The sequence below is a fragment of the Candoia aspera genome, chromosome 2, assembly GCF_035149785.1.
Source record: "Candoia aspera isolate rCanAsp1 chromosome 2, rCanAsp1.hap2, whole genome shotgun sequence".
Classification (NCBI taxonomy): Eukaryota; Metazoa; Chordata; class Lepidosauria; order Squamata; family Boidae; genus Candoia; species Candoia aspera.
This window is the reverse complement of record NC_086154.1, coordinates 16,726,556-16,739,294: the sequence shown is the minus strand read 5'-3', so window position 1 is coordinate 16,739,294 and position 12,739 is coordinate 16,726,556. Positions and strand designations below refer to the sequence as shown.

At 43.5% G+C, this 12,739-nt stretch overlaps 1 protein-coding gene across 1 annotated transcript in view; it reads left to right on the top strand.

Annotated features, from left to right (window-relative positions):
• Positions 1-12,739, top strand: part of DHX16 (DEAH-box helicase 16) — a 31,665-nt gene that overhangs the window by 5,686 nt on the left and 13,240 nt on the right. Inside the window, exons 5-12 of the mRNA XM_063291336.1 lie at positions 441-695; positions 3,095-3,318; positions 4,810-5,005; positions 6,287-6,397; positions 7,387-7,502; positions 9,259-9,469; positions 11,419-11,517; positions 11,612-11,764. Coding sequence (XP_063147406.1) covers positions 441-695; positions 3,095-3,318; positions 4,810-5,005; positions 6,287-6,397; positions 7,387-7,502; positions 9,259-9,469; positions 11,419-11,517; positions 11,612-11,764 — 1,365 coding nt within the window. The remainder of the gene's footprint in view (positions 1-440; positions 696-3,094; positions 3,319-4,809; positions 5,006-6,286; positions 6,398-7,386; positions 7,503-9,258; positions 9,470-11,418; positions 11,518-11,611; positions 11,765-12,739) is intronic.

Below are 12,739 nucleotides of genomic sequence, written 5' to 3'. Positions count from 1 at the left end.
AGGAAAGATGCCACCCCATCACTAGATGTGTTCAAACAGAGGCTGGAGAGTCATCTGTTGAAAATGCTTTAATCTGGATCCTTTCAGTGACCAGGAGATTGTGCTCAGGGGCCCCAATTGCCCCTCTCACTTCAGTGATGCTGCTTAATATCCGACCTGTGAAATAATTATAATGTAGGCCTTCTAATAAACTACTTCTTCCCTAGCTTGCACACGTGGTGTATATACTGTGAGCATCAGGAATATAACATTAGATAAACTACCAAAAATTAAGCTTACAATTATTTATCCATTTGAACATATTTACATTTACAGGGCAGCAACTGACAAGCAACTAATCCTAAGGTACCTAATGAAAATCGGGCTTTAAAATCTTCCCTAAAAGCAAAACCATTCAGACTGCCCTGAGGATAAAACTCTCTTCTCTTCCTCCATGTCAGATTCCAGAGCTGCGCAAGAAATCCCGTCGGGAGTATTTAGCCAAACGAGAGAAGGACAAGATGGAAGATTTGGAAGCAGAGATAGCCGATGAGGAGTACCTCTTCTCCGAGCAGGAATTAACAGCCCTTGAGCAGCAGGAGCTGGAGTACAAACGCAAAGTGCGGGACTTGGCCAAGCAGTACAAACAGGCTGGCGAGCAGGAGAAGATGGAGAAGAGCAATCGGTACTACATGCCTGAGGAGAGTCGCAGCAAGGTAGCGGTGGGGATATGTCCACCGTTTGGAGGTCAGGGTGGGTGGGATGGCTACTTCCCATTAACGAATGGTGGGCAGAAAACAGGACCTAAAGGGTTCTTTGGGTGTTACCCCAGTGGTCCCCAGTTAAAAATTAGCAATAAACAGGGCTAGAAAAGGACTCCAGTTAAAATATCCTGCAGGTAAATAGGGGCCAAACTGTGTAGGGCTAAATTGCAATCAGAAGCCTGTTGGCATCCAGTGGAGGATCTCCCCAACTCCATCTCTGTTCTGTATCCAGGCCTAAACCCTGGCTGTAAAGAGTCCATCCAGGTAATTCATTTCCTCTAGGGCACTCTGTAATTGACTTCCCACCATCGTGTCAATAACTTTCTTCCAGAAATCTGGCTTTTGTCATCAATTATGTGAAACAGATAAAAGGGGGAACACAGTGCTCACAACATTCCTTTTGTTTAATCAATCCTATTTTCTGGAGACTGGATGATAGTTGTCTGATACCTCTGGATCCAGAGAGGGCCTTTTGAGGAGGGAGGCACCATAGCCACCTTCAAGGCTTCTGGTTGCATCACCTCCTGCAACAAGGCATTCATAAACTCTCAGGTCCAGGAGACTCTGCCTCCCTGCCCCCACCCCCCAAAGGAGCCAGGAGGAGAAGGGATCGAGCCTACAGGTGGTAGAGGACATCTTAGAGTAGAAACAGCCCTTGTCAAAGATCTGGCTTTGATGCAGGAGGGGTGTGTAAAAGTCTGTAGTGGAAGCATGTGAACAGGGATTTCCATTAGTTGTGCTTGAATGTAGTGTATTTTGAGTCAGTGGTGACTGAGTATTTTTTGTAACATAAAATCTTTACGCAACATGTGAAATAAACTTCCATAGGCTGAGATTTTAGATTATCCCTCAGTGATGTATACACTTATTTGTAATTGCTCTTATTTCGGTGTAATTATTGTAATAGTAAGTTTTGCTTAGTTAGATCACCCACTTTTTTGTGTATACAACTACATATGATATTATCTTCTCCTTGCTTGAAGATTTCACTTGTTTGGTTTAGCATTTTAAATCTGCTTCAGGATTTAAGGTTCAGGATTTTCACATGTTCATTATAATGCAGAATTAACACACATAATTATAGCACATCTAATGGCAGTTTCTATGTGGGCGACTTAAGAAACAGACGGTGTCAATGAATCCCGTGGTTGTTCTGTGCTAGAATAGCGTATTCTTTATGATGGTCTGTCCCATAAGAAGGAAGCACTTTTTTTCAAGAATGGAGGAGAGATTTTACCAATCCTGCAGTACTACCATGTTTTGCTTTTTCCCATAGAACTAAGTCTCAGAGATTTAATCATGGGAAATATTAATGGGAATATAGTAATGATGTAACATTTCTGGAAACTTTTGAAGCAAATAGGGGAAAAAACCCTTGTGTTCCCTATTTTCTTTAAAGATATTTTGGGAAATTTGAAATATACACAATACTTAATTGTTAACACCTTTTACAAATATAAAACCCTTTTATTACTTTATAAGATTTAATGTGCATTTACTGGACATGTTTTTGTTGTTGTTGTTACAAATAAAGCCAGAAGCTGAGGAACTCTAAGCAATATAGTTTCTCTTCAATTTTGCCTGCTTAGGAAAAGCAGGCAGGCAGGCCCAAACCCAACTGAACTGAACATGGAAGACTGAATGTTAGATAAATTCTGGCTTCTGGCTTCAACGGTATCAAACAGGTTGAGGGACACAGAACTCAGAACAATCCTTTTGTTTTATCAGTCCCACTTACTGAAGTACTTTGTTATCAGCAGCTTGTATTTCTTGCAATGTTTATTGCTACTATTTTATCATTTTCTTGGCTTTTGGAAACAGAAGGTTTGCCTGTATTAAGAGAAACTTCTCTGTCTTTCTGCTCGTCAGTTTATTTTTTGATCTGATGCATTTCCAGATTTCATTCATATCTTAACCATTTTATGTATCATTGAAAACAAAAATATTGAAGATATTTATTATAATGGAACAAAAGAAAAAGATCTTCCAGAACACAGAAGCCAAAACACTTTTCTCTAAGTATTTTCTATTTGGTTTTTTCCTGCCCTGGGTCTCCAGGTCAAGCCTCTCTGCCTGAGCCCCAGCACTGAGGCTTGTTTAGGCCTCTTGCTTACTATCTGCTTCACCGGGTTCTGGTTCTTGGTCACAGGAGATGGAATGTACAAAAAGACGTGTGAGTTTTAATGCTTCCTGAAATTACTTACATGCACTTAGGGATATAACTCAGTGCATGGCATATTTCTGAATAAAATGTGCAAAAACTTGGATTACAAATATATCTCTGTTGAACTAGAACCTTGGGTACTGAGCTGCTGAAGACACTGGTGATTCTCTTTGACTTTGTCCTGCAGAAGATTCCCGATCATTATGAAGAGCCTCAGACGGAGGATCACGTGGCTCCCAGAGATGAGCAGCGGCGCTGGGAGGAGGACCACATTGGGGCAGCTGCTCTCCGTTTTGGGGCCCGGGATGCTGATCAGCGCCATCCTCGCAAAGACTATGAGTACCTGCTTGAGGAGGATGAGATGATCCAGTTTGTGAATGCCGTGCACATGCGGGGCACCAATCAGGTGAGAGGGTGCGGGCTGGGAAAGAGTAGATGAGAGTCTACAAATAGCCTGGAACTCCTAGTGGAAACTGAGCTCTTGTCCCCTGGAAGATATTTATTTCTCTGGGAAGTAAGGATCAACTCATAGTCAGTTGGTTAGAGATCTGGCATGAATGAATTAAGTGTCTTAGAGTCAGAAGCAAAAGCTGGGCAAATAGCTATGCCTCAACAGGAGGGATTCTAGAAAATGGGAGAATATTAGATGTTGATGAGTCAGTGAAAGGGAGCTATTTGTCAAGAATTACAATATTCAGGGCATAGCCGAGGAAGCTAGGATTTGAGAGTAGCATAGAGAAGTAGAAGCTTAATGGCATCCTTGCCCTAATTTATTTTGCAGTTAAAAAAAACCCTCTCTTTTTTTGTTCAACTTAAAGGCGACATGATGTGTGTTCATTGTAGTCTTGTACCATGAGTCATGAATTTTCTGTTTATGAAATACATTCAAGGCACAGACTTTATATATTGAGCAAGGGACACAAATGAAGGGTCTTGGCCCCCCCAGCTCTTCATATCTCCTTGCACTTTGTTACCGCAGGCACTTTTCCCCTTTTCTATCTTACCTCCAATATTAGAGCTGGCTGGGAAGAGGAAGCAGCAGACCCCAAGGAAGAAATCAGGGTCAGAGTTCAACCCAACCCACATATTCATTCTGATGTAGAAAATTAGATTCTGTGATTTGTGTTATTGTTTTCTTCCAGAAGTGGCTGCTTCCATCACATCTTATGTTTGCATTTTGTCTGCATATATTGCAAGGTTGCTTGCTTAGGAAGGATTTGCTGTTTGATACGCCTATTTGTTTTAATCTACTGCATTTTAAGATTTTTAATTATATTTACTGTCGGATAAATGCGAATCTATCTGCATAATCATGTTCTATTCATGTCAGCCCTTTGAGACCATCCAGATCAGGAAACAGACGGCACAAGATTAAAACTAAGCTTTATTGAGCTGGGCTCTACAGTAGTAGCAGAGTATAATTGGGTTCCTTCTCCCTTCCCTCTTAAACCCCAGTGAGTCAGGGAGGAGCCAGCCTGAGTCTCTTCCTAATATTTTATCCATTCCCAGGGCTCAAGGCATACTTCTGCCCTTTTGATTTTGTAACAGCTTCTGAATATTTCCCTCAAGGCATCACCATGGCTCCCTCTGTACTAAGTGCTGCTTAAATATGGATGACCACAGGAAACTGTCTTAACTGAGTCAGACCTACTAGCCCAATATTATCTCTCTATAGAAGTTTTTAAGGGAATCAAAGAGGTTGTTTCTAGGTTGTTATCAAGCAGTATGAAGGATTGCTCCTGAGAGCTTTGACAGGCATGCATAGTGTTCTGCCATTGACCTGTGGCGCCTCCCACTTACTGCCTGCAGTACTAGGTTTGTCCAGGGATAGGAAATGTAGCACCAAAGGGACTCTACCAGTTCTTGTTGACCCAGAGAAGCTGCTCTAACTCTGCTTCCTCCGTCTCAGGAGGAGAAGCCGGAGCTGTCCCAGGCTGAACTCAAGAAGTTGTCTATCCAGGAGGTACGCCGCAGCCTTCCTATTTTCCCCTACCGTGAAGACTTACTGGCCGCCATTGCTGACCATCAGATGCTCATTATTGAAGGGGAGACGGGCTCTGGCAAGACCACTCAAATCCCACAGTATTTGTACGAAGAGGTAACTTGACAGGAAAGGGGAGAGTAATTAATTGCAGGAATGAAGGGGATCAGTGGTGAAGCTTACTGGAGGGAAATGCTTCTTCGGTCCCTACTGTGTGCCAGGGATTGGTGTTCTGAAAGCAACTGGGGCAATACTCTACTTTGGTGATTATAGACCTCCATACAGTATTAGGATTCAGTCCGCAGTTACATGTCAGTTCCTCCAGAAGGCCTCACTGAGCTGCCCTTGTCTCGGCTGGACTCCAGTTGTCCTGCAAGTCCTTTCCTCTGTGCCTTTTCCTGCTAAACATGGTGGTTGCCGGCACATGGAAGCTCAAACTCTGAACAGTGGGTAGATGGACATGGATTGTTTTGAGCTACAGACAAAACCCCAGGAAATTCCAGGTTTTAAAGCATTTGGTGCATAAGGATTTTTTCTAATTTCTGGCCTCCTTTCCAATTGCTCCTAATTTCAGTATCTTAAATTAAACTTAAACTTGTGATTTTAAAACTGCTAAGATTGTATAAGGTGGGACAGAGTTGGTGGGAGTGGGGCAAGAATAGAATGAAAAATGGACATTGTTTTTTTAAAAAAACACATCCCTTCAAATCGTTATTTATTTTAAGCTGCCCCAGTGGTTCAAACTTTGGATAGTGTATATGTAAGGAAATAAGTAAACCAATAAGGCTACATTAAAAAACTACTACTTAAAACCTTCATGGCAAGCCAAAGACCCACTGAAAAACAACACTTTTAAGTGCCATCCAGTACTTCAGAAGGGAGGTAGCATGTTCTACAGTGCCTGTTTTCTGAGTTGATCAAGTCTTGCCCTTTGACACATTCTACAAGACCCACATTGTGTTGTCCACTCAAAACAAATTGGGTAATTATGTTTCCAAGGGTGCCCTTGAAAAACGGTATTTGATTTTAGGACTATTTAAAATGTGCATAGAATTACTATATTGAAATCTTTTGAATTGGTGTTCTAGGATGATCAGACATGATTTATGCAGCAGAATCAAGTCTATTTTTCATGCTTGATTAACCTCCGGTGTTGCCCTTGTGTGCTTATTAGTATATCCCTAAACTATTGAGTGTGTAATCCAATGGCCCCAGCAGGAAGAGAATTTTAGCATTATGCCCACCCGTAAATTATTGAACGTGGCCACGAACTGTTGAGTGTATAGTCCGATGACCCCAGCACAAGTAGCGTTTTAGTTCCTACACAAATCATTTTATGCACATAACAGTCTTGGTCTGGAGGTCTTGAATCATGGAGATTCTCCCTCTTCCTAACAGGGCTACACCAAGAAAGGAATGAAGATGGGTTGCACTCAGCCCAGGCGAGTTGCAGCTATGAGTGTTGCTGCCCGTGTTTCCCAGGAAATGAATGTCAAGCTTGGAAATGAAGTATGTTCTGAGGAGGGAGAGGGGAAGGAAAGAGTGTGTGTATTTTATATTACCAATCCTCTTAGCCAACTAAGAGGATTGGTAATACAACCTGAGCTGATGTTGGGATGGCCAGTAAATATTTTAATGGCAGGCTACATAGTTGGATAAAAAGTTGTTTCTCTGGCATGAGAATATTCACACCCAACAAAGGGAGCGTGCATTATTCACCTGTAGACTTCAGTACCACAAGATGTGGTGATGGGCACATTGAAGGACAGGTGTATCAAGGCTTCTAGTCTTGAGGTTCAATTTTATCTTCAGGTTGGGGGAGCATACCTCCAAATACTAGTTGCAGATCTACCATGGTGGGAGAGGGGTGTATCTGTCTCTACCTTCTGCTCCCCAGAGGCGTCTGGTTGGCTGATCTGGCAGGGGTCCTCATATATAAGCTTGATCCCAAACCCTAAAAGCCAATGTGTCCATTATTCACCCTTATTTGCCATGAATCTGAAGGCAGTGGCGTGCTGGCCGTCACAGTCCTTTTTAGCCTCATACCAATGCCTGTTTCTCCAGGTAGTATTGTAAGTATTAAGATTTCCTTTGAGAGGAGCTTGGCTTCTGCTGACTTCCTGGATATGTCCATATAGTGTTCTTAGGAACACTATGGAAGTGGTTTGCTGTTGCCTTTTTCAGGATGTTTTTTCAACTCCCGGTCTCGTGTGTAACTCCCAAATTCCCTGGTGGTCTTCCATTCAGAAACTAAACAGGACTGGAACTGCTTGGCTTGCTGAAAGCAGAGCAGGTCTGCTGGATACTGCCACCAAACTGGGCATAGATTATGTCTAGCATCTTAGAATTTGAAGGAGGAACTAGTATTTGCTTTATCTGTTCATTTCTTCCTTCTGTATATTTTTTTGCTTTGGAGGCTGCCTTGGTTTGAGCTGAATAGGCTTCCTGGACAAATGTTGCTCTACATATAATAAAGACAGCCCTTTGCCTTCCCACAGGTAGGTTACAGCATCCGTTTTGAAGACTGCACCTCAGAGCGGACGGTGTTGAAGTACATGACAGACGGGATGCTGCTCAGAGAATTCCTCACTGAACCTGACCTGAGCAGCTACAGGTGAGTAACAGCAAGGGACAGATAGATAGCTGAACTAGGTTTGGGTCGAATGTCTGAGGGGAGGGAATTTCCATAGGGGAAAATGTGGAATTGGAGAACGGTGGATGAAACGATTCAAAGCCTGCACTATACAGCATAGAACAGAGCTTCTAAAATTTATATATAAACAAAAACAAAAGAGCAGTATTCATTCATTCATTCATTCATTCATTCATTCAATTTTTATAGCTGCCCATCTCAGCAAGTTTTCCAGGCCTTATATTTGTAATGAGAAACATAGAAAGAGTTTCCATTAGGGACAAGAGAAATAGTCCTTCTCAGGGGTCATTGCATGGGAAGCTATTACTTACTGCCCACCCTTCGTCCTGGATGACACATCTTGCATTGCTCTTGTGAGTTCTCCTTTCCCACTGGAGGCATCTAACACTGGATTAAATCTCCTCCCAGCAAAAAAACAGAAATTGCATTTTGAGAGAGGCTTCAAGAGTATTCAGAAGTGAAATGGGCTCCTTGAGAATCAGCAAGGCTTAAGTCACCCATTTAGCCTCCAGTCCCTTCCAGATGCAAAGAGGTCCAACATTTTTGGCCCTACCCACTCTGGTGGGATGTTCTGAGGTCCACACGAGAGGGTTGCACATAGCCCCTTGACGTGCACTTTCTGCACTGTTGACTTGAGGAGTGGGGCATTTGTGGCCCTTCAGAGGCTGGTGAACTACAGCTCCCAACAACTTTACCCAGAATGGCCAGTAGTAAGAGATGCTGGGAGCTATAATTCAGCAACATCTGGACATATTCCCATTCCCTGCTTAAAATCTTACTGGAGTGCCTTTCCTCTTAGATTCTTCCTTCAGTTAACATCTGTCTACTGCTCAGGTTAGATTTGTTACTCTCTTCTAGTCCCCATTATTTTTTTCTTTCCATTCTTCTTGCATTTTTGTTTCTCTAACTGTGGATTTTCCTTATTTTACTTTTTGTCTTAGTGGCTTTGCTTACTCATACACTATACTTAACCATATACCTCAGATAAAGAAATACAATCGTATAGTAGGTTATGCCCAACTAAACGTTATGCCCAAATATTATGGCATAACACAATAACTTTGTTAATGCAACAGTATAGGCTGGGTATCCCACAGTAAGCTAAATTGCACTATTCAAACATATTTTACCTCAAGTCTTGCCTGTTATGTCAGCCTGACCACAGAGCCTTTGCTATAAAAGTAACCATTTCCAAATTCCACACAATACTGCGAAATTTTAAATTGCTCACTGAATAAATTCTGATGAGAATTTTCAGGCAACCCACTTCTGCTATGGTTTTCAAACAAGATGCTGAGCCCAGAAATGTCTTTTTGGATTTGAATGGTAAATTTGGTCTGGGGGAATAAGTGATATTTATTTCAAGTTAGGGTCTGATTTTAGGATTGCTGCAGAGAGTGCAACCCGCATCAGGGCTTGCTTTGGGACCAGAGTTGGAAAGAAAATCTCCACAGTTCTAGGGGTAGTGTGATATCATAGTGTATCCTAATGAGTAAGGATTTGTGCTATGGATTTGAGAGATCTAGATTCAGGGCTGATCTTTGCTGCAGATTCCTTAAATAGCCCGGAAAATTGTAGTCTTCCTATCTTAGTTTGAAAAATATGACAACACTGGGCTGACTTTAGACAGGCCCAAGACTACAACATCTCTTGCAAATTGTTAGAAATATTGCATCAGTGTTGACCAGCACCACACCCTTTCTGGCTTGCTTTCTAGCGTCATCATCATAGATGAGGCTCATGAGCGCACGCTGCACACTGACATTCTCTTCGGGTTGATCAAGGACATTGCTCGTTTCCGGCCGGAGCTGAAGGTGCTGATTGCTAGTGCCACCCTGGACACTGAGCGCTTTTCCACCTTCTTTGACGATGCTCCCATCTTCCGCATCCCAGGGCGCCGTTTTCCTGTTGACATTTATTACACTAAGGTTAGCAAGCAGGAAGTGTTCTGGTGTGTGCGTGTGTGTGCGCGTACATGGAGGGTTGAGTAAACAGAATGGCAAAGTGATCAGCTTCAGTGAATGTGGCCGTGAGGGCAGTATGTAGGATTTCCACAATGCAAATTCCTACGTCCAAACATGAATTTATATGCTCACACATTAAAGCTGTAGATTATACCACTCTTTGTTTTATAGCTATCATGTGCTGCAGCATCAAAGGCTTTACTGATTTAACTGGATTTCATTCTGTTCAACTTTCCTAAATTGGGTTCTCTCTTGTGTAATCCTTACTTCATATTTGTGTTCAATGTTTTCCTGGATTGTCATGCAAGTCTGTCTAATAATTCCTGGAGTTGAGGCCAGGATACCAGCAGAGGGAAAGCAGCATAGCCATTGGTGATGTTGCCGGTTTAGGGATGCGCTGTTAGAGAAGATCACCACTGTGTGCTTGCTTAGGACGATAACTTTTTAGAACCACATTTTCGCCATACTCCAAGCAATTTCAGACATCTCAGGTTACTTCAACTTTTCTTGCAGTACAGTGATTTTTAGATCCCCTTGCCCTGTAACAAATCTTTCTAGTTCCACAGAATTAGAACAAAAGAGAAAATTAATCTACAGAAGAACCACTGCATACCTAGTTCAGAGCAGAAAAATTGAGTGAGGAACAAGAGCAAGTGATAGTAGAAACCATTAAGGGAGGTGAGGTTAAGTTTATTTAAGTCAAGAAGAGTTATAGGTTAGGTTATAGTCCTTGGTTAACCCTGGAAATTGGGATCGGAATTTCCATTGTTAAGTGATGTGGTCGTAAAGCATGGTGTCATGTGACTGCATCACTTAGTGACAGCAATCCTGGCAGTCCTGGTCGCTGTGGTGGATCTTGGCGGTGCCACTGGTTCTCAGGAAGGAGGGAGCACATTCCAAGGAGGTGGAGGAGATAACTGGAGGCACAGTCTGGGAGGCAATGGTGGGAAAACGAAGAGGTTCAGGATAGCCCCGCCCTAGAGTCTCCCAGGTGATTTCCCCTTAGGTCAGTGAGAGTAGCTTTAGTCTGGCAAGATTCTCTCTGTACGGTGAGAGCAAATAAGGAACTGGAGTTTAAATGGACTGACTCTTCATTGTTCTTGGATTGGGCCCGACAGTAGCTGTCTTTAACCAAATCCCATCCAGTCGTTACATGAGGACCCACCCGGATCTAAGCCATTCCCAGCTTGGTCCCTCCCAGCCCCAAGCCTCAGTAAGGTAAGGGACTGCCTCCTCTTCAACTCCCCCCACCCACTGTCTCCCCCCCACCTCTGCCCTTTTGGCCACCCTGCACTCCGCCGCCTTTGCCGGCCCTGCCACCCTGCGCTCTGCTGACCTTGCCTCCCCCAGCTCACCTTCCCCATCTGTTGAGGTGTGTCCAGCCTGTCCCTTTGTGAGGCAGCTGCTGGCCGTGCCAGGCCTTCTTCCCGAGGCCATGCATGGCCTTGTCCAAATCACGTGTTGCCTTCTCATGAGGCTTTGGAAGGCTTCAAAGCCTCACTAGAAGGCCACATGTGACTTGGATGAGGGTCCATGCAGCCTCGGGAAGAAGGCCTGGTGCAGCCAGCAGCTGCCTCACGAAGGGCCAGGCCGGGCACTCCTTGTGAGCAGTGGGAGGAAGAAGACGGCGAAGGTCAGCTGTGGGCGGCAGAGAGGCAAGGCCAGTAGAGGCTGTGAAGTGCAGGGTGGCCAAAAGAGTAGAGCTGTGGGGGGGAGATAGGCAGGTGGGGGGAGTTGAAGCAGCCTGCCAAGCACCCAAGTGTTGATCATGTGACCGCAGGGGTGCTGCAATAGCCATAACTTCAGGGACCGGGCATAACAATCATTCAGTGCCTCCATGACTTTGAACAAATGGTCATTAACCGAGGACTAACGGTAGTTTGATTGTCCTTCCTCTGACTCTTCCCCTCTAGGCCCCAGAGGCTGATTACCTGGAAGCCTGTGTGGTATCAGTGCTGCAGATTCACGTTACCCAGCCCCGAGGGGACATCCTTGTGTTTCTTACTGGCCAAGTAAGCTGTTGTATATTTTCTCCTGATTTGCTCTGCCATTATTTATCAATCCTTTAATATATAAGCAGAGCTTAACTTTCATTTTTATTGGCAGGAAGAAATTGAAGCCTGCTGTGAGATGTTACAGGATCGTTGCCGTCGCTTGGGCTCCAAAATTGCAGAACTTGTGGTCCTCCCCATCTACGCTAATCTGCCCTCTGACATGCAGGCCAAGATCTTTGAACCAACCCCACCAGGCGCCCGGAAGGTAAAAGCTGGTTGTATAAAGCAGGAAAGGAAGGTTTGGCTGTTTGGGGCCAAGCTGTGTAGCTTTCATTATATAGAGAGTTGCATTTGAGACGTTTGGAAAAGGGGATTTTGGAGACAGTGGCGAGCTTTGGCCTTGAGATGTGGTTTCAGACCTCAGTTGTTTAGTACTCTATTTTGTTGCTTGAAGGGAATAGATATTGTGAGGACTTCCTTTTGGCTCCCAGGTAGGTGGTTGAAAGGTACACAAAAGAGAAAAGATGATTTGTTTTGAGAATGAGATAAAACAGCCAGGTTGGCAGTGTAAGGGAACAAAATTATGAATTCCTCAAGTGTCCTATGTTGTATTTGGAAAACACGCTGAACGTTTCAAGTGCTCCACTATAGAGAACAACAGGAATGCAAAACAAGTGTCTTCCTGTGGTGTCGTGATTTATTTATTTATTTCGTATGGCATAGCAGAATGCAGCATTGTTGCATGAAAATCACAAAAGCAATATGTAAAAGTGTATAAAATATAGGACATTGGGACAGTAAATTATTTTAAAAACATGCAGTACAAATGGTGAATAAAATTATGAATAAATTAAGTTATGTATGAGCAGTTGCTAAAGTAACTGAGCCGATGGCCGGATATCTAGATCGGTTAGCCGTTGGACAGCCGTACCCTCGCGATGATGAAGTTCTTGCAGGGAGCCAGGAAACCTTCTGGGAGGACATTCCATTTTCCTATGGTATAGTGATAGTACCCTGCCTACAGGGGAAAAATAGGATGATTTTTTTTAAACTGGAGTGAAATCTTTTAAAGCCTGCTTTTATCCCAGTCTCCCTACACCACCTATCACAGAAGCTCAGCAAAGAGCAATACACAGCATTCAGTGGAGACCACAAACAGCAGCAGCAGCAGAAAAAAATCACATCTCTGGCTCTTGGCTTGACTCTCTTTCCATATTGTCCAAGAATAGTACCCACCCCT